The sequence below is a fragment of the Aotus nancymaae genome, unplaced genomic scaffold (assembly GCF_030222135.1).
Source record: "Aotus nancymaae isolate 86718 unplaced genomic scaffold, 86718_ANA_hifiasm-v0.15.2.pri h1tg000020l, whole genome shotgun sequence".
Lineage (NCBI taxonomy): Eukaryota > Metazoa > Chordata > Mammalia > Primates > Aotidae > Aotus > Aotus nancymaae.
Genome location: NW_026988432.1, coordinates 56298360 through 56320740, shown reverse-complemented (window position 1 = coordinate 56320740; position 22381 = coordinate 56298360). Strand labels below are relative to the sequence as shown.

At 44.0% G+C, this 22381-nt stretch overlaps 1 protein-coding gene across 1 annotated transcript in view; it reads left to right on the top strand.

Annotated features, from left to right (window-relative positions):
- Nucleotides 1–6125: 6125 nt before the first annotated feature.
- COLEC12 (collectin subfamily member 12) overlaps nucleotides 6126–22381 on the top strand; it is a 178276-nt gene continuing 162020 nt past the window's right edge. The window contains exon 1 of the mRNA XM_012445055.3: nucleotides 6126–6214. Coding sequence (XP_012300478.2) covers nucleotides 6208–6214 — 7 coding nt within the window. The 5' untranslated portion in view covers nucleotides 6126–6207. The remainder of the gene's footprint in view (nucleotides 6215–22381) is intronic.

The window sequence follows — 22381 nt, the reverse complement described above, 5'->3', positions numbered from 1 at the left end:
AACACTGACTACCCCTTCCCCAGTTTCTATCTTGTACTGTAGGTCCTTTCTAGAATGCCCTGTCTAAGCTACTGGACTTCTGGACAGGGAATCTAGACTGTGTCTGATCTGACTTTGTGCTCTCTGCAGCATGTGGCACAGTGCCCATATAGTTATTATGTAAGTCATGCTTGTTGAATGAAGGGGTCTGTTTCTAAATGGAGAGTTGTATTTTTAAAGTAGACACGTAGGCCGGACGCGGTGGCTCACGCCTGTAATCCTAGCACTTTGGGAGGCCGAGGTGGGTGGATCACCTGAGGTCAGGAGTTCAAGACCAGCCTGGCCATCATGGTGAAACCCCATCTTTATAAATAAAAAAATAAATAAAATGGACATGTGATATATAATAATGTTTTGTGATCCTAAATGTCTCAAAATGGAGTTCATTTATGACAAGTGACTCAACCCACAATGAAATTGCGGACCCCTCAAAGTAATTAGCATATGTATGGTGGATCATGGTGATCAGATAATACCTGCTGTGGTCAGGCACCACCCACCAAGACCCAACAAGAAAGTGAAGCCAAAAGATGGCTGAGATCATGACCATGGACTCTCCGGGGGAAGGCCGCAAAACAGCAAAAAAACCTGACCATGGCCAAGAAGCTTGAAGAAGTTCTGTCCAAGAGAACTCTGAAGCCTCCTTTAGTTTGTCAGTGAAGCTCTGCTGGGTCCTCCCAGCAGAGTACGGGGAGTAGCAGCAACTCCGCCCTCCCCCACACTTTCCCCCACAGGTCAGCGTTTTGAGGATTCATATGGTTACTTTTTCCTCTTTCTTATTATGACCTGTGTGTGTTAAATATATTTGCATAGTTACTGGTATATGAAAGCCTTGCAATAAACCTTTGAAAGCATTTAATTAGCCAGTATTGAGTCACTATGAAATCTTCTACACCGTTTAAGTAAGCACAACTAAGCTGACTGGAACCTGACATGATAACATGGATACATGTGGTGACACAGTGCAGGAAAGAGGGTGTTTTCAGAGGCAGAACACAAGGCAGAAAGCCTCATAGACTGAATAAGCCCATGATGTGTAGGGAGGCACTAAATAGCCTGGCTGACAGGGAGCAAAAGATGCTGCATAAGGAGGGAAGAGACAGGAGTGGGAAGGCGGTGTTGGTAACCATGAACGTTGCTGGAACGTTCTGGCAGCCCGCTGGAGGGGGAGCCTAGAGAGCGTCAGAGATCAAGGTATTGTAGTGATCCCAGCAGGCAACACAAATGGACTGTGGCTCTCTCTCCTCCAGTATTCTGCCTTGCCTTGATCTCCCTGGTCTCTCAGCTTCTCTTCCACTCAAGGTGGCCATCAGGCTCTGCCCAGGTTCCTTTGTCACAGGCTAGAAACTCTCTCAAGGCAGAAAACTGGAGAAACTGCAATGTTCAGCTTGTTTGTTTTCCATGTCTCATCTGTCCTTCGTGGCTGCTCTGGCTGCTGTGTGTTGGAACCTGGAGTGGAGAAGGTGCAAAGTTGGGCATGGGGAGGCCCCTTGGAAAGTTGGTGCTGCAGCTCAAATGGGCTATGATGGATTCTACATGGGGGATGCAGTGGAAGATGGAGAGACAGAGAAGTTTAAGATGTATTTCTAAGGTAGAAGCAGGGCTTGGTGAAGATGTAGAGTTGAGGGAGAGGGAGGAATCAAGAGTGACTGGGCTTTTTCATCAGTATATAGGTGATATTAGCATGGGGCACTCACCCAGGATTTTTTTTTGAGAAGGAGTCTTGCTCTTGTTGCCTAGGCTGGAGTGCAGTGGTGCAATCTTGGCTCACCACAACCTCCACCTCCTAAATTCAAGTGATTCTCCTGCTTCAGCCTCCCTAACAGCTGAGATTATAGGCGTTCGCCACCATATCCAGCTACTTTTTGTATTTTTAGTAGAGATGGGGTTTCATCGTGTTGGTCAGGCTGGTCACGAACTCCTGACCTCATGATCCACCCGCCTCAGCCTCCCAAATTGCTGGGATTACAGGCATGAGCCACTGTGGCTGGCAATTCCTTATTTTTTTCAGAGATTAGTTTCACTCATCCCATCTCCAGCCTGTTGCCCAGACTGGAGTGCAGTGGCATGATTCTAGCTCGCTGCAGCCTCAAACTCTTGGGCTTAAGCAATCCTCCTGCCTCAGCCTCCTGAGTAACTGGGACTAGAGGTGCACGCTACCATGCCCAGCTAATTTTTACATTTTTTTTGTAGAGATAGGGTCTCACTATGTTGCCCAGGCTGGACTTGAATTTGTGCCCTAAAGCAACTCTCCTTCCTTGGCCTCTCAAAGCCCTGGGATTACAGGCATGAGCCACTGCACCTGACCCCAGGACTGCTTCTTAAAATTATCCTTGGAAAAGTTGCTAAGCCTGTTTTCTCATCAGTAGATCTATGAATCTGGCTCATTATCACAGCTAACATCATAGCCTTAGGGGTTTCTTGTTAGCTTTTATCTTACCATTCTCCTGTTTGAATTTTTTTATTGTGGTCAAATATATATATTTATCTTCTTAGCTATTTTTAAGTTCAGTGGCATTAAGTATATTCACATTATTGTGCAACCATCACCACCATCCAACTCCAGAATTCTTTTCATCCTGCCAAATGGAATCTTTGTGCCTGTGAATCAACTCCCCATCTCCCCAACCTCTGGCAACCACCATTCTGTTTCCTGTCCCTATGCATTTTACTTTTTTTTGTTTTTTTTTTGACAGTCTCGCTCTGTTGCCCAGGCTGGAGTGCAGTGGCACAATCTCGGCTCACTGCAACCTCCGCCTCCCAGGTTCAAGGGATTCTTCTGCTTCAGCCTCCCAAGTAGCTGAGACTACAAGTGCCCACCACCATGCCCGGCTAAATTTTGTATTTTTAGTAGAGATGGGATTTCACTATGTTGTCCAGGATGGTCTTAAACTCCTGACCTTGTGATTGCCCACCTTGACCTCCCAAAGTGCTGAGATTACAGGCATGAGTCATGGTGCCTGGCTGCATTTTACTCTCCTTTATGAGTAGAATTTTACAGGTCCTTTTGTGACTGGCTTATTTCACAAACTGTAATGCCTCAGTTTTTCTTTCTTTTTTTTTTTAAATGCCTCAAGTTTTATCCGTGTTGTAGTACATGTTAGAATTTCCTCCTTTTGGGGCCGGGCACAGTGGCTCACGCCTGTAATCCCAGCACTTTGGGAGGCTGAGGCGGGTGGATCACGAGGTCAAGAGATCGAGACCATCCTGGTCAACATGGTGAAACCCCGTCTCTACTAAAAATACAAAAAATTAGCTGGGCATGGTGGCGCGTGCCTGTAATCCCAGCTACTCAGGAGGCTGAGGTAGGAGAACTGCCTGAACCCAGGAGGTGGAGGTTGCGGTGAGCCGAGATCGCGCCATTGCACTCCAGCCTGGGTATCAAGAGCGAAACTCTGTCTCCAAAAAAAAGAATTTCCTCCTTTTACAGACTGAATCATATTCCACTGTATGGATATACCACATTTTGTGTATCCATTCATTCAACAGTGAACACTGGGTTGTTCCACCTTTTGGCTATTGTGAATAATGCTGCTACAAGCCTGGATGTACATCTATTTGTTACCCTGCTTTCAATTCTTTTGGGTCCCAGAAATAGAATTCCTGGATTATATGGTAATTCTGTGTTTGATTTTTGGAGAAACCACCATACTGTTTTCCAAAGTGGCTGTACCATTTTACATTTCCACCAGCAATGCACAGAAGTTCCAATTTCTCTGCATCCTCATCAACACTTATTTTGTTTTGTTTTGTTTTGGTTTGGTTTTTAGCCATCCTGCCGGGTAGGAAGTGGTATCTCATTGTGGTTGATTCGCATTTCCCTGACGATTAGTGATTGAGTATCCTTATTGAGTATCTGTACTTATTGCCCATAATATATCTTCTGTGGAGAAATGTCTATGTAAGTCCTTGGCTCATTTTCGAATTGGGTTGTCTGTTTTGTTGTTTTGAGTTGCAGGAATTCTTTATATAGCCTAGCTATTAATCCCTTATCAGATACATGGTTTGCAAACATTTTCTCCTGTTCCATGGGTTGGCTTTCCACTCTGTTTATACTGTCCTTTGAGGCACAAAAGTTTAATGAAGTGCAATTTATCTATATTTTTTCTCATGCTGCCTGTACTTTTGGTGTCATATTCATAATTTGGGTTTTTTAAATGATTTTTTTTCCCAGCAGGGCATGGTGGCTCATGCCTGCAATCTCAGCTCTTTGGGAGGCTGATGCCAGTGGATCGCTTGAGGTCAGGTTTTGAGACCAGCCTGGCCACCATGGCGAAACCCCAGTCTCTACCAAAAAACAAAAAACAAACAAACAAACAAAAAACACATAAAAATTAGCTGTGCTTGGTGGCCCACGTCTGTAGTCCCAGCTACCTGGGAGGCTGAGGTGGGAGAATTGCTTGAATTCAGGAGGCAGAAGTTTTAGTTAGCTGAGATTGTGCCACTGCACTCCAGCCTGGGCAACAGAGATTTCATCTCAAAAACAAACAAAAAACAAAATAAAAATAAAATAATAATAAGAAGAAGATTGGCGCCAAAACTCTGTTCATTTTACAGCTGGAGAAACTATTAAATACGTTGATGAGCTCCTCCGACCCATCATTGCTTGGTAACTCAGGCCTGAGAATCGCATCCTGGGCTCCCCTCAGGGATCCCCACTTGCCCTGAAGAACAACAAGGCGGGTGCCTCAGTGAGATCTGAAACATGCTCCAGAGTAACCTGCCAGGACCCTGTAGTTTCATCAGCCCCAGACAGTGGGGGGAAAAGTGCATTTCGGTCTTTTTATTTGTTCAAGTTCAAAGTTCCCCCTTATGTTAAAAAATAAAAAAAGAGAAAGCTTCTGGAATACAGAATCTATGAAATGTTTTAGAATGTATTTACTTTGGGGCACTACCCTTTACTAAAGCAAAGAATCCCGTACTTAGAGTGAACTAATGGATTGGTTACACCATGTTACCAAGTCCTCAGGAGGGCAAACTGATAAGCTGCAACCACTGCCCAGCCAGTGTTCGATTGCTTTTGGTTAAGAACTAGTGCGTCTGAGTAGTCATCTGTAATTTCAACAGGTGGCAGAAAGTTCTGCTGCACTTCCCTCGCCACAGCTTCACTCACCACTTAGTGTGTATTTTAAAGCAATACAGCAATGGGTCTGCTTAGAGGGGGTTTTAAAGGGAAAGATAAACAAGGGCTTTCTTAATTAAGTATATAGCAGGGCAACGTGATGGGCGACCACGAAAGGAACTCAGGGAGCCTCTCAGCAGCCCGGCCTCCTTTTGTAGCAAAACTGGAGTCAACCTGATTATTTTAGGGGTGCTGGGTGGAAAGTTGGCTTTTCCAGCCAAGGCAGGGTGTGCTGGCCTTTTCTCTGGTGGTGTCCAAGAGTGCAGAGAGAGTGTCGAATGGTGACTTCGGATTCTGGCGACTTGGGCTCTCCCCGGGTGAAAGCGAGCGCGCTCCCAGCTTCCCGGTCTCCTTCGGGCATCAACCAGAGCACGCACTTGGAAACTGTGAACCCAGAGGACGTTCTGTAACTCTCCATGCCCCAGAGCCATTTGGGGAAGGGCCCACCTTATCCCGCCACCCCCGTGACACAGCCGCTCCCCATCCTCTCTCCCCACACTCGCTAGGTAATTTGGGGTACCGCAGAAACGACCCTAGCAGCCGCGGCACCTTTCGCGCACATCGAAGGTGAACGCTGGAGCGTCCTGGGAAAGGCTTTGCTCCCGACTTCATCCTGATAATTGTGCAACGGGAAAAAGAGAACCTGGGCGAGGAGGGCCAGGGCGCGCAGGAGAGAGTAGGCAAGAAAGTGGCCAGCAAGGGCGGGCGCGGGCCGAGGGCGGGGCGGGCGCTGGAGGGCGCGAGGGGGGCGTGGGCGCGGCCGCCAGCTCGGCCTGGCTGGGCCAGGGGGAGGGGCGCTGGCTGGAGCTGCGCCTCCCGCCCGGGGAGAGCGGCGCGCGCGGCAGCCCCGCGGCAGCAGAGCGCCGAGCGGGGACCGCTGGGAGCGCGGGCCGGCGACGGCGAGGTGGGGCTGGGGCGCAGATAACCGGAGAGCGGTGCAGCTGCCATGGGCGTGCAGTGAGCGGCCGCTCAGGACAACTTCCTCGGCGGCGCGGCTCGGCGCTCGCGCGGAGCTCTCTGGCTGGCGGTGCGTCCCCTCGGTCACCATGAAAGGTAGGAAGGCGGCAGCTCCGCGGGGTTCCGGGCCGTGGGGGACGGGGTTCGGGGCGCGCAGGAGGCGGTGGAGGTGCCTCCCGGGCGAACTTTCCCCTGGGCTGCGGGCCCGGGGAGCCGGGGCCGCCAGAACGCCGGGTTCGGGCGCGGACACTGGGGGCGCACCCGGGTCCCGAGTCGGGCAAGGCTGGAGACCTCGAGGTTGGGGTTTAGAAGCGCGCTAGTATTCGCCTCCCATCGCGTCTTTGCAAGTAGTTTGAAGCCCTAAGTCGTTGTTTACGGATTCCAGTTTCCAACTTTTTAATTGAAAAAACATGCCGAGGAGAGTGGAGGCATCGCCATCCCTCCCGGTTGGTTTTCCGCTCCGCAGCGCTCCCCACGCTTGCCCCATCCTCTCTCCTCCCGCCTCTCGCCGTTTCCCGGTCCGAGCAGTCCCCGCGCTGGCGGGCGGTTGTTTTCTTCGGGACTCGGGATGTTCTCCGTGAGCCCTCGCCACATCTGGCAATGATTAGGTGCCCGCGGAGTTCAGCTGGCTCGGGAAGTGCATTTGGCATCTTTCTCCATCAGATCCACCGACTGGAAAATAGTTGCTCTCGGTTCCGCGTCCCTTCCACGTGCTCGCCTATGGGTTTGGCGTGCCCACGTGTGTTCAGGGTGACACACATCATCCCGTAAATCGCCCCCTGCGCGGTGTCCTCTGCAGGCCGGTTTATGGAAGTGTCAGATGTTATCGTACTTTAAAAAGAAGCACAAGATTCAGAAGGGCTTTGCAGGGCAGCCTTCTGTTTAGTGGAAACACGGAGATTCGTCAGCGGAATCCTGATTTATGTGTGAGATAAGTAACTGCAGCGGAGGCATCAAAGAGTCGTTCAGGAATGGGCCCGCGTGGTGTTTACACAAGGCTTCGTGTGAGAGTTCCCGGTTCCGTGCTAGGATAACACAGCCCTGCGCCGTCCCGGGCTGGGTGCGAAATGCCATCTGACCGCGGTGACCAGAGCTTCTGGCCGCCAGAGATCTGGCGATGCGATCGCTTTGACTTACCAGGGTTGCTGTCTGAGGGAGGCGCCGGGAAGCCTCAATGCTCTTGGAAAGTAACTTGGCTCTGCAAAGTTTTTTCTGAAGGGCAGTTCACGCTGAACTATATGGAGCGATATATCCTACCAATCCACTCCCCTTCCAAGGGCGTTAGGTCTCCGCGTCTGGAGACCTCGGGAAGGGAGGTGACTGATGGCCAGGTGAAAGTGGCTCCCCCAGGGAAAAAGAAACAAAAGGCACAATACAACTTTCTGCCTAGAGAATTTCAAAACGCGGTGTCGTGCTTTCCTTCTGTTTCCATCTCAGTTTCTCTTCTCTCATTTACATTTTAGAAAATACACACATTCCTTAGCTAGCTCTAATTGAGGAGCCTTCCTAGAAGGACTTTCACAGGGCTAAAAGTTACTCTGGGGCTTAGTTATCATTTTAGCCAGAAGTAAATCTTCTCTTTGCTGGTCATTAGGCCAGTGGTTTTTGAAGCTTGGGAAGGTAAGCCACCTACTCACTCCGTCAGCTCCCACGTGGGTTCTTAAACCCTGAAACTTTTGTTATACTTTTTACTGGGTAAAGGAGCGCTATTGCACTTTAGGTACTTTTCCAGTTACTTTACAGCTGCACTGTGAAACATATCTGAAAGTCCTAAACACATTTTTGGGGGAGATTTATACTGCATTCTGGACCAGCCTGTGGCCTATCTGCTGTGGTGTAGTGCTGCCTACAAGCCCCATACACTTTTTGCCCAAAAGGGGAGGTCGATAGAGGGACTGGTGAATCCGCAGATAGACTAATCATTTTGAAGCCTTTTTTTTTTTTTTTTTTTTTGAGATGGAGTGAGATAAACTGGCTCTGTTGCTCAAGCTGGAGTGCAGTGGCACAATCTCGGCTCACTGCAACCTCTGCCTCCTGGGTTCAAGCAGTTCTCCTGCCCCAGCCTCCCAAGTAGCTGGGATTACAGGCATGTGCCACCACGCCCGGCTAATTTTTTTGTATTTTTAGTAGAGATGGGCTTTCACCATATTGGCCAGGCTGGTCTCGAGGTCCTGACCTTGTGACCCATCTGTCTCAGCCTCCCACAGTGCTGGGAGCCACCGCGCCCAGCCTACAGGCCTCTTTTAAAAATGAAAATATTCTGGCGGGTTGAGGTGGCTCACGCCTGTAATCCCAGCACATTGAGAAGCCAAGGCAGGCAGATCACCTGAGGTCAGGACTTCAAGACCAGCCTGGACAACATAGCGAAATCCCATCTCTACTGAAAATGCAAAAAATTCGTTGGGCATGGTGGCGGGTGCCTGTAATCTCAGCTACTCGGGAGGCTGAGGCAGGAGAATTGCTTGAACCCGGGAGCTGGAGATTGCAGTGAGCCGAGATCAAACCACTGCACTCCAGCTTGGGTGACAAGAGTGAGATTCCATCTCAAAAAAAAAAAAAAGAAAAAGAAAAGAAAGAAAATATTTTGTAAGAAGTTTGCTTACCAATTATTACCACGTGATCTATTATTTATTACATTTGTCTGAGTGGTGAGGTGGGGAAGGGAGGGGCAGCAATAAAATTTTTAGTACCTACTAAGTGCCAGCCACTGTACTATACACACTACAAACACATTGCAATTAATCCTCTCAACAGCCTTGAGAGTAGATATTTCAATCCTAACAGTATAGATATGGAAACTGAGTCTAGAAGAAATAGGAACTGACAACTAGGAGGACAGGGTAGGCATCTAAACACAAGCTTTGTCAATTACCCTGTGTGGCTTGGAAGGCCCTAGGACACCAGATAGATAATCTCTGGTGAAGATGACTAGAAAAAAAGTGAATCTGAGACAACTAAGTAGCCAAGAAACCTGCAGTTGGTGCTGTATCCAGGAAGAGGTAGAGCCAACCAGTTGGCCCTAAGCTTTGGAAGCCTAGACAAAAAGGAAAGCTGCTTTACTAAGTGGAATTATTTTGACCATTTGCCATAGGGAACCAACTAAAGGTTTTCCCCAGGGTTTCTGATTACATCAAATAGTTATTAACTCACCATGCTTCAGAAAGCCAACATGATAGAAGGCAACGAATGACAAGCCTTGTAAATGCTTAGAATAAACGTGTTAATCTAAAACATGCTTGGCCAGGTGAGGTGGCTTACGCCTGTAATCCCAACACTTTGGGAGGCCGAGGCAGGCGGTCAGGAGTTTGAGACCAGCCTGGCCAACATATAGTGAAACTGTCTCTACTAAAAAATACAGAAATTAGCTGGGCATGGTGGTGCGTGCCTGTAGTCCCAACTACTTGGGAAGCTGAGGCAGGAGAATTGCTTGAACCTGGGAAGTGGAGGTTGCAGTGAGCCGAGATTGCGCCCGCGCACTTCAGCCTGGGTGACAGAAGCAAGACTCTGTCTCTCAAACACCCACATACACACACCCCACATGCTTTAGCCAAATAGAAAATCAGCGAACACCACAGAAGTTCATTTGCAAAAGCAAATTCCTGTGCAAGTCAGATGCCTTTTTAGAGTACCAACATCGCTTTCTAATTTTGATGTTTAAACCTGGTTATGGCCTTTGTAATGACTCAGGCTCTTGGAGTGTATGCCTGCATCTGCTGTGAGTCACAGCGCCACCTATCTGTTGCATTCATCAAACATCTATTTCCTCTATCCCTGGAGTCGCAAGTACCAGAATCATGACATCATTATGTTATCCAGAAGAAAATTACTTTCCCTGTTGCTGCAGTACTTGAAGTTTTTCAAACTGATTAAAACATGAAGTTTGTTTTAATTTATTTCCAATTTCATTTCCAATTAGCTGTGCTACACCATAAATCTCATGGCTTTTGGATACATATTCACATTCTTGACGAAGGAATCTGACTCCTCTAGAGCTAGGTGTGTCATTACTAATCACATTCTTGGTTCTTAAAGTTGGAGATAGTGGTGAGTTTCAGTGCAGCAGCACTTGTTGCCTAAAAGATGACTGAAAACAGCCGCCACCACCCGGGACCACAGAGGTCCAAGACACTGTTATAATTTAACACACAGAGGAGGCTGGTGCCATCAAAACACAGTGTTCAACTGCTTATTTTTGTACTTTTGTGCATAAACATTGCTGAAATGCCGTTTGGCAATAATATTTTTTAAATGCACTCGTAAGTAGTATACTTCTCCCAAAGTTTTTTTGGGACTCACAGTCTTTTTGCTTTTCCAGTGTCTCTCTAAGATTTCTTGTTCTTAACTGGGATAAGCAAACAAGCCTATAAAGGCAATTGCATTTAACATGGAGAGTCATGTTTTCTAAAGGAAAGTGGAAACAAAATGAGGCCTCTTTCCCTTCACTGATTGGTAATAGGAACTGCCCTTGTCTGGGAGGCAAATTTACAATCTAATTATACTTTTGACTTTTCATTAGTTTGGGAATGCTTGACATTCTTAATCTGAGGTTTAATTATTGCTAAGTATAGATCTTCTCTGTGGTCTCCTATTTAATTTCCCAGGGTTGTTCCGATGGCTCCAACCCTTTGCCATGTGGCTCATCCACTGATAATGGGGTGAATAGAAAAAGCTAGCAGATGATGGCTTTCAAGCTGTATCGTAACAGAGTGTCTCATTTTCCCACTAAATGCTTATTCTCGTTAAAATATTATTTCAAAACAGCTCTTGTAACTGCTGCCAAATAAAGTTAAATGGACCTTGAAGTATTAGCTTTTAAGTGGGAAAATAGACATTTAAATTTTGTGATAGAAAATATGTTTCACCCTGGGTAAAACCAGCAAGTGGGTAATCGCTCAGAAAGGCCAGCCTAACACAGACTTCCCTTTAATAATAGCTAACATTTACTGAGTACCTGCTATGCCAGGCATTATTATTTCCTCCATTTTATGATAGGAAAACTTAGGTTCAGAGAGGTTGTATTACTTGTCTAAGGGTACCCAGCTAGTTGGTGGGGGGATCAGTATTCAAACTCAGACTGTCTAATTACAGAATCACATGTGAAATCTCTACCCAGGCTCCCTCCTAGCCATACCCTAATAATGCATTCAAGCCCCACATCTTTGTGAAGTCCTACTGTGTGCTGTCACACTCCACTAGATACTGGGTGAGCAAGATAGACAAGGCCCTATCATCTGGACTCATAACTGTAATGACTTCGCATCAAAGGTCTGAAGGATTGATGTGCTCTTCAGTCAGCCACCGGAGGAGACACTCTATACTGGAGCTCTTGCAAAGATAAAGCAGATTCCAGGATTGCTGCCCTGTGTAGCTTATCTTGCTTACCATTGATTGAATGAATATGGATGGCCCACTGTAGCCATGAACTCTGAAAACAGCCCCTACACATGTCTTGCTAACATGTTTGCATTGAGAAAATGAAATATTGTTAGAAGTACCATTTTCATAAACAGACTGTAACCACCAGTGAGTGGTCAGTAAAAATAATAATAATAGTATTTTAAACAAGGAACAGGGAAGTATAGACATTTTTCATAGAAAATTCATTCTTTTCTGCTGACAACAGAGTTTCTAACAACACCAACCATCAAACCTTAAGGGAGGTAACTTTTCAGTCAAGCAGTGATTTGATTTCTTTTTCAGTGCATGACGTTTGAAGAACCAAATGTTTTAATTTATTATCATACCTTGAAAAGTTCTGCTGATTGCTTAAGAGCATTTTGTAATTATACAGCAGTGAAAGCCAATATAAACATAGATTAGTAATCCCAAATTAAGATTCCAAGGAGATCCTAGGAGCTCTCTTAACTTTCAAATTCATCATGAATATTTCATCGATACTCTTAAAAATAGAAAAGAAATGCATTTTTCAGCATGGGAGATTTAAAATGAAATATATTTATTGGACTTGGATGTATTAAACATGACTCCTTTATGCTTCCTGAATGATGTAATATTATAGCTCAGTATCATGTGAGGTATTATTCACTAGCCTGTGAGGTTGGATGTTTTACATTTGGCGTGAAAAACACACTTGTCTTTGGCTCTGTGGAAGAAGCCACATTTCTTTTGCCCATTTTCTACGACATAGAAATGTTAGGAAACTAGCTGATGTTTATAAAACAATTTATTATTCAAAGGCAAAACAGTCCCACTTTAAAGTAGATAATATATGCTTTAAAATGTAACCATCTCATAAAATACAATTGTGTTTAGTGATCCCAGGCATTGAACCGGATCATTTCTGTGTGCTGGCAAGGAGGAGTGTGGGCTCTGAAGCCAGAGAGCCCGAAAGTCACTTAACCCCCTGGGGCCCCAGTTTCTTTATCAATGTAATGGGGGACAACAATGGCATCTACCTGGTAGAGTTATTTTAAGGATTAAATAGTTGTTTAGAATGGTGGCTAGTATGTAATAAGAACTCAAGTTGTTTTAGTTTGTAATATTGGATTATAACCTGCTTTTCCTCCCAGCAATAAGTTAATTGCCAATTATGAGCCATCTATGTTAATTTAATCAGTGATGTAGTTTAGACCTTGAAGGCAAATGTTCAGTTCTGAAATGAAAGTGATTTTCAGATTGCAAATGTGTTAAAACAGACCTCAGGGATAGGAGTGAGCTTTGCTCCACATGGGGAAGTATTAGTATTGGTTGTATTCCAGCTGCCATCACTGCTGTCATCATCAAAAATGCAGTGACTATTCTCAAAGTGAAGTTTGTAATTGTAGTAATGAAACAGTTTTTCTATCTGTTATAGTAGTGGTAGAAAATTGATAAATATATGTAAATATATTTAGATTACCTAAAAGCACTATTTTTTTTTTAGTACCGTTGCCTACTGATGACGTGATATATATATTTTTTGAGATGGAGCCTTGCTCTGTCGCCAGGCGCCAGGCTGGAGTGCAGTGGCATGATCTTGGCTCACTGCAACCTCCGCCTCCTGGGTTCAAGCAATGCTCCTGCCTCGGCCTCCTGGGTAGCTGGGACTACAGGTGCACACCACCATGCCCAGCTAATTTTTTTGTATTTTTAGTAGAGATGAGGTTTCACCATATTGGCCAGGATGGTCTTAATCTCTTGACCTCGTGATCTGCCCGCCTTGGCCTCCCAAAGTGCTGGGATTACAGGCTTGAGCCACCGTGCCCAGCCAATGACATGATATTTTTAAAGATCTATCTCTGGTTTTATCCAGTAAAATCCAGTCTCCGGTTTTATCCAGTAAGGATATGACATCAAGGAATCACAACATTAAACAAATTTGTCTCTAAATAAGTATTTGGAGAGATGTATGTATGTATGTGTATGTTTTTAAACCATATGATGTCATGTCTATTTCATCAGTAGTATTAATTTTCCATTAAGCTGTCATATTTCTGTTTTATTTATTATTTATAATTGGGCTACCATTCTAACTAGCTTTCATTTATTCTTTAAACAAATATTTAATATGAACTTTCTGTGTGGCACTGTAGAAATGCCAAATAAAATGAATAAAATATAGCTTTGTGCTCACAGAGCTTGCAGTCTGGTAGGCAAGACAAGACTTATGTGTCAACAACTGGAATCCAAAGTAGAAAGTAGACCGTGCCCTATTTGAGGTTCAAATAATATGGCTGAATACAGGGACATTTTCATTTGCAGGAGAGATTTGAATTATATTTCATCTTTCAGATTACATTATATTTCATATCGAATTATATTTCATATTACATTAATAGAGTAAGCAACATTGAAGAAAAATGTCTTAAAAGAGAGGAAGGCTGGGCCTGATGACTCATACTTATAATCTCAGCACTTTGGGAGGCCAAGGGGAGAAGGTTGCTTGAGGCCAGGAGTTTGAGACCAGCCAGGGCAACATAACAAGATCCTGTCTCCTCAGAAAATTTAATGGGTGCAGTGGTGAGTGCCTGTAGTCCAGCTACTTGGGGGACTGAGGTGGGAGGATCCCTTGAGCATTGGCACAGTCTTGGCTCATTGCAACCTCCATCTCTTGGGTTCAAGCAATTCTCCTGCCTCAGCCTCCTGAGTAGCTGGGATTACAGGTGTGTGCCACCATGGTCAGCTAATTTTTGTATTTTTTTCTGGAGGCAGGGTTTTGCTGTGTTGCTCAGACTGGTCCCGAACTCCTAGCCTCAAGTGATCCACCCACCTCAGCCTCCCAAAGTGCTGGGATTATAGGCGTGAGCCACCGTGCCTGACCTGAAATCTCTTAAGTGTGACATTTCAGTGTGGGAGGTGAGAAGAGACCAAATTCAAAGTCTTCTTGAACTATGTCTCTTAAACTCAAACTGTTGGTTCATCATTTGTAATTAATTCTAGTATATTGCATTGGCATAATTGTTTAGATAATCTAAACAACGTTAATTGATTTCAAAACAAAAAGATGTATCAGTGTTATTTTTTAAACAAAGACCTCTTATTTTTTTGTGTCTCCAGAGAAATGGACAGCATTAGTTTTCCTTGCCAAAACACTCATATATTTGAGGCCCTGCCAAGGACCTTATGCAATTTAAGGCAGAGATTCAAGTCCTCATCCTGATGCTTTTATTAACATGATTAAAATGATTGGACAAGAATTTTTCTCATAGAAGAAAGGGAAGCACATCACCTCCCCTGCAATCACCTGTGAATGATGGACGCAGATGTCAAGGTTTTGGATGTTGTATTTGCTGATTACTTCTTAAGTTCTTGGAGTTGGTGGCTGTGGGGAAATCTGATTCAGCCCCTACTGCCAAGTTAGGGGTAAAAGTAACAAAAACACACCTTTCTCAGTTTTGTTAGACTGTAAAGGAAGGAATAGGGTACCTATGCCTCTTTATTCTAACAGCAAGTATCTGCCGTTTTTACAAGCATCAGAATTGCAAGTTGTGCCGGAAATTAGAGTAATTTTATGTCTGTAATTTTGACTTTTGACTTTAAAGAGCTATATAAGTGAATCAAAAGTGATCCCATTGTTGCAAAACATAAAATTTAGTAAGCAGCTGAGTAAACAAAATGAATCTCCTGTGATACTTTAAAATAATCTACAAGTATTTAAACTGCTACAGATTCCTTCATCCATTTGGGATAAAACAGTTGAATGGAAGGCTGATCTAATTACCCTCCAAAATATCCTGAAGTAACAAAGTATCCTCAGATGTGGGAGATACTTTATCTGAGGATACTTTGTTACGCTGCATTGAGTTCATTCACCAGAAGAATACATAACTATTTTCCAGAAATGCCTACAGGGAAAAAGGAAACCATGCAGGGAGCCAGATAAAGGTTTACCTTTGTAAAGCTATAAAACCAGGGTAAATGTTACTGATACTGTTCTTAGGGACACATCAAGATTAAAGGACACCTTTCTTCAGTTTTTACAGCCCAAAATACATTAAGATAAGTTTTCTTCAAATCAACCTGGTACTTCAGGGCCAATTTGCTAAAGCCCAAATAGAACCTGCAGCATGTATTACTCTTTTGCTCATCAAACTTTCCTGTTGGTCCTTCTCTCAAATAGTCACCACAGAGTGGAGTTTTGTAACCAGAAGAATGGACTTTTGAAACCAGATGATTAAAGTCCTTGGATATTTATTTCGGACCTTAAAGCACAGTAGCTTTTACCACTGCCTCTGTCCTCTTACATTAAAGAAAACTCATATTTATTAAGCAGTTGGTATGTGTTGGATGTTTTCCATGTGTCAGTTCACATTTTTCTCCCCAAAATGTGTGAGACAGGAATCATTGGTTCCCGCTTATAGAAAACTGAGACAGAGGCATGAACTTATATTGCTATTACAGGGTAGAGCTAGTCTTCAAACCCAGGTCTTTGAATTTCAAAGCCCATATATTACCATTAATTCTATCAGCCTCTGGTGTTAGGAAAAGAGTCCTCCAGGATATCACAGCAACATCAAGGGGACACTCCAAAAATGTAGCAACTCAGGTGACACACTGTGGAAGCCACTGTTTCCATATGAAAGCAACTCCATGGAGCACTGGCCAGTAAAGAGTGACTGTAGACTTGGGGGTCCTGACGGCACCAGGCATTTGGCCCCAGGAATACAGGGGCAAGGTGCTGCTTCAGTGGGAAGTGGTGACACACAGGGACAGTTTGCAGAAACGCTCAAAGCAGAGGCCATTGTTCTTCAACCAGCCAGTTGGTTTGGAAGCATTTAAATATTTGAACAACCAATGATACCATACCATTGTGCTCTAAGAGTAATGACAAATAGACAAGAGCTGGGAATGCATCCTGGTCTAAACAGGATAGAGCAACCAATGGCTACTCCTGTGTAGACAGCGCCACCGAGCCAGCGTGGAAGAGAAGTCTAACTTCAGCCTAGTCCCTGTCCACGGTCCTTCAGCCTGGCTCCTAAAAGTGTCTGCATCTGCTATGTTGTTCAGTTTGGCATTTGTTGGAAACCTACTTTGGGCCAGGTATTGAAGGCTGCAAGTTGAAACTTCGTTTTCTGTGGTTTCAGGTTGAACTCCACATTCTGGCTCTTTGGGTGCATTTTCTGGTTATCTGGTGATCAGTGCATTATCTGTTGGACCTGAATACTTTCGTCTATCTGACTTTTCCATTCATATTCTTTTATTTGCTTGTTTCACGTTGTTTCTCATCAAAGTTAGAGATGTACATAGTTTAAAGACTCAGATAATGTCATAGGTTTATTCTGAAAAACAGCAGTTTCCTGCCCAGGCTACCTTCATTTCATCATTTTTCCTTCCCCAGAGGTAACCTCTTGATAGCTTTGTTTTACCATTTTCTTTTGGCATTTATCCCTCGTTCAGTTACCTGCTAATACCTAAAAAAAAAAAATCCAGAAACCCTGTAGTTTAGAACAGCAGCTGTTTTTTTGCTCACGATTCTGCAATTCAGCCTGGACTAGACACGTGGCTGGTCTCACACTTTCCCTGCTCTCGTCCTCCAGCAATTCTCTCTCTCCAGGTGGCCTCTAGTCCAGCAGAGGAGGTAAACTTTTTACATGACCACTGGCTGCCAAAAGTGTGAAGCCAAAAGGCCCTGGAGCCCCCCACGCCCACTTCTGCCACATTCCATGGGAAAGAGCAGGTCATGGGGCCCACCCAGATTCCAGGGGAAGAAAGTGGACTTGCACATGGAGGGCTGGAAGGACTTGCTGGTAGTCCTTTATGACTGTGATCTGCCATGACCCCCGTATCTCTCAGTAACATGCTTATGGTGCTCTTGCTTCTTTTTTTTTTTTTTTTGGTCTTAGGCATTATATACAGACTTCCTTTTATAGCAGAGGAGGGTTTCATTCTCTTTCACCTTCTACCTTCCCCTAACAACTCCCTCAGTATCTCCTGTTCTCATCCATCTTCCTAACACAGTTACAGCATAATCTCAGATCCATATTCAGTGTTGATATTGTGACAATGTCAGGGCGATTCACAGCTGAGTCATATTTCTTGTGGAGCTTTTTGTTTCCCCCCACCAAGTTAATCACCCTCTTGCTATTTTGTTTAGCGCCTCATACGTACATCATTATTCATCTCCACAGTCTCTTCTACTTTCCCAAATCTCTCCTCTGTGTGTTCAAACATATTAGGAATTCTTTCATTTCTGTCTTCTTGAAGGAATCTTTTCTGGAGCATTCTGACCAACTGAGAGTTAGAGTTAGGTTAGGATGTATATACACAGACACACACAGACATGCACACACAGAGACACACACACAGACACACACATACACACAGAGGGTATGTCCCTTATGGGAGAGTGCAATGCGTTCTCCAATAACTTCCTGAGACAAGTGTGTGTGGGATGTACATTTCTGGGAATTCTGCTGGTCTGCAAAGGTCTTTATGTTACCCCCTCATTGAATTGAGAGCTTTCTATATTGGAAATAATTTATTCTTAGGTTTCAAAAGCACTGCTGTAGTTTCTTTTTTTTTTTTTTTTTTTTTTTTTTTTTTTTGAGACGGAGTTTCGCTCTCGTTACCCAGGCTGGAGTGCAATGGCGCGATCTCGGCTCACTGCAACCTCCGCCTCCTGGGTTCAGGCAATTCTCCTGCCTCAGCCTCCTGAGTAGCTGGGATTACAGGCACGCGCCACCATGCCCAGCTAATTTTTTGTATTTTTAGTAGAGACGGGGTTTCACCGTGTTGACCAGGATGGTCTCGATCTCTTGACCTCGTGATTCACCCGCCTCGGCCTCCCAAAGTGCTGGGATTACAGGCTTGAGCCACCGCGCCCGGCCTGCTGTAGTTTCTTTAGCTTCCAACTTTGCTGCTAAATGTGAAGCTGTTCTTTTTTTCTTTGTAAAATTCTTTTTTTCTTTGTAAAATTCTGTCTGGAAACTTTTAGGATTTTATTTTTGTCTTCAGTATTCTGAAATTTTATGATGATGAGCCTTGGAGTGACTCTTTTCTTTCTTTATTCGGGACGGTGATGGGCCCATTCTTCCTGGAAACTCATGTCCTTCAGCGCTGGGAAATGTGGTTCACTTACTCCTCTAGTGCTTCTCTCCTTTTTTTCTCTTTTTTCCAGGAAACACCTGTTGTGTGAATATTGGACCCTGTAAGTTGATTTATCTAATTTATTTTTTTTTTTGAGATGGAGTCTTGCTCTGTTACCTAGGCTGGAGTACAGTGGCTCGAACTCAGGTCACTGCAACCTCCGCCTCCCAGGTTCAAGCAATTCTCCTGCCTCAGCCTCCCAAGTAGCTGGTATTATAGGCACACACCATCATACCCAGCTAATTTTTGTATTTTAGTAGAGATGGGGTTTCACCATGTTGCCCAGGCTGGTCTCGAACTCCGGACCTCAGGTGATCCACCTGCCTTGGCCTCCCAAAGTGTTGGGGTTACAGGCGTGAGCCACTGTGCCCAGCCTTTAAACGGATTTTCTAATTTTTTCTTATTTTTGCTTTTTTTCTATTTATATGCCTTTATTCTACTTTTTGTAATATTTTGACTCCATCTTCCAATCCTTCCATTGAGATTTATTTCTGTGATCATATTTTTAATTTCCAAGAGTTCTTTCTTTTTCTTTTTTTTTTTGAGATGGAGTCACGCTCTGTCACCCAGGTTGGAGTGCAGTGGCGTGATCTCACCTCACTGCAACCTCTGCCTCTCTGGTTCAAGCGATTCTCCTCCTCAGCCTCCCTGGATTAGTAGTTGGGGTTACAGGAATGTGCCACCATGCCCAGCTAATTTTTGTATTTTTAGTAGAGACGGGCTTTAACTCTCTTGGCCAGGCTGGTCTTGAACTCCTGACCTCAAGTGATCCACCTGCCTCACCCTCCCAAAGATCTGGGATTACAGGTGTGAGCCACCACGCCCGGCCCTTTTTCTGATGGTTGCTTTTTTTATAGCATCCTGTTTTCCAGATATATTATGTTCTCTTATCTCTGTAAGTGTATTAATGATATTTTTCTTTTTCTGAGGTATTAATTTTTCCTGTATAATGTAGATTTCCTCTCAATTGCTTTATTGGGTTTCTTTATTTTCATGTTTGTCTTTTCATGTTAGAGGTTGTGTCAGTTGTCTGGTGACTCTTGACTTCCTAAGAGCAGAACATTACACAGGTTAATTGGAACCTTTTATACTGATGGGTTTTGTGAACTGTGACCATCACTCTAAGTTTACCTGGTTCTGTTGGAGACCTCCTGGAATTAGAACCATTAGTTTGTTTATTTATTTATTTTAGCTGATCAAATTTCCCAGAAAAGAGCCTTTTTTTTTTTTTTTTTTTTTGATATGGAGTCTCACTCTGTCACCAGGCTGCCAGGCAGGAGTGCAGTGATGTGATCTCGGCTCACTGCAACCTCCACCTCCTGGGTTCAAGCAATTCTCCTGCCACAGCCTTTTGAGTAGCTAGGATTACAGGCACGCGCCACCATGCCCTGCTAATTTTTCGTAGTTTTAGTAGAGGTTTCACCATATTGGCCAGGATGGTCTCCATCTCCTGACCTCATCAACCACCTGCCTCACCCTTCTAAAGTGCTGGGATTACAGGCATGAGCCACTGCGCCCGGCCCAGTCTCATCTTTACCATAAAGGGGACTTTCTGGCTGATTAAGTGGGAGAAGAGGACCCAGGGTCTGAGCATTCATTGGTAAACTTTCACCTTTCCCCGATTTCATTACAGTTCTTTTTATCTCCTGTTCCTGGTGTCCACTAGACAAGAGAACTTTTGTTTTAATGTTTCCAAGTAATAAACCTTCAATCTCTGCTGTGGTCAGGGAGGGGCAGTCACCCAGTCCTTTGCGGGGGCAGTTCCAACTGCTTCTCTTTTTTTTCACATACTATGCAAATCATCCACTTAACATGTACAATTCAATGTATTTTTTGGTATATTCACATATTTTGTGTTCATTATTATAATCAATTTCAGAACGGTTTCACCACCCCCCAAAAAAATCCTTAGCCATTAACAGTCACTCCTCAATTTCCCTCAAAACCACCAGCTCTAGGCAAACATTAATTTGCTTTCTGACTCTAGATTTTCCTAATGTAAACATCTCATATAAATTGAATCACGCAATGTGTGTTTTTCTTGTAACTGGCCTCTTTCACATAGCATAATGTTTTTAAGGTTTATCCATATTGTAGTATGTATCAGTGCTTCATTCTTTATTGCTGAATAATATTCCACTGTATAGACATACCACAGTTTATCCATTTATCAGTCAGTGAACATTTGGCTTGTCTCCCCTTTTTTTGCTATTATGAATAATGCTGCTACAAACATTCATGTGCAAATTTTTGTATGGACATATGTTTTAATTTCTCTTAGGTATAAACCTAGGAGTAGAATTGCTGGATTATTTGGTAACTTTATGGTTAACTTTTTGAGGAACAGCCAGACTTTTTTACACGGTGGCTGCACCATTTTACATTCCCACCAACAGCATATGAGGGTTCTAATTTCTCCATATATTTGCCAATACTTATTATCTATCTTTTTGGTTATAGCCAACAGCTTCTTAAACGTATATTCTACCAGTCCTCCTATTTTAGCCTCATCTTTATTCCCAAATTCCTAAGCCTGTTCAGGATTCTGCAATATCAATCATTGCTTCTTAGCTTTCCCAGCTGCTAGCATAGGCTTCAGTTTCATGAGTGTTCGGGTCAGTCACCATCACAGTGTGGAACTCCTGAGTCCCACAGACCTGTGTCTTCGTCTTGGTCTGGCTACTCGTAGCAAGCTGTGAGACCTTTAGTCAAAGTAATGTAACTTCTCTGAGCCTTGGATTTCTTATCATCTGTAAAGCAGAAACATAACAAAATGCGGCCAGGTATGGTGGCTCACACCTGTAATCCCAGCACTTTGGGAGGCCAAGGCAGGCAGATCACTTGAGGCTGGGAGTTGGAGGCCAGCCTGACCAACATGGTGAAATTCTATCTCTACTAAACATACAAAAATTAGGCAGGCATGGTTGTATGGGACTGTAATCCCAGCTACTCCTAGGCTGAGGTGGGAGGATCCCTTGAACTTGGGAAGCAGAGGTTGCAGTGAGCTGAGATTGCACCATTGCACTCCAGCCTGGGTGACAGAACAAGACTGTCTCAAAAAAAAAAAAAAAAGAAAAGAAAAGAAAGAAAAGAAAAATGAAAGAAACATAGCAAAATAGCTGGCATGCAGCAGGTACTGACTAAATATATTGTCTTCTCTTCCTCAAACATGGTGAGTATGCAAAAAGAGAAAGACTTAATCTTTTTCCTTTCGAATTCATAAACTAGTGGGAAAGAGAGAGACATGTACAATTCTCATTTCCTTAATTTTCAACAACTACTGTTGAGTACCTGTCATGTGTCATAAATGTGTTAGTTGTTGAGGGTACAATGTGATGAGTTTCCCGTCTTCAAATGGCTTTCCATCTGGAGGAGTCAGAACCAGAGCTGAAATACAAAGTAGACAGAGTTAAGTGCTATCACACTGATATAAGGGAGCATACAAGAATGAGAGGTAAATTCTGACTGCAGTGCTAGTGCCCAACTTGGTCCACAGATTGACTGGAATGTATTAATATGGATGACTCTTTAAGCCAACAGCTGTAAGCCAACAGAACTAAACTTCACTTGAACTCATGGTACTCTGAAATAGCAAGGTGCAAAGAATAAATCAGCAGCCATATTCTGTTCAACATTCTCTGTCACAAAACCTCTGGCCAGTGTGGCTCTGTGCCAGTTACCAAGGAAAGTAGAAAAAGATAAATAAAAATCACATTTCAAAATAGGTGAGCAAAATAT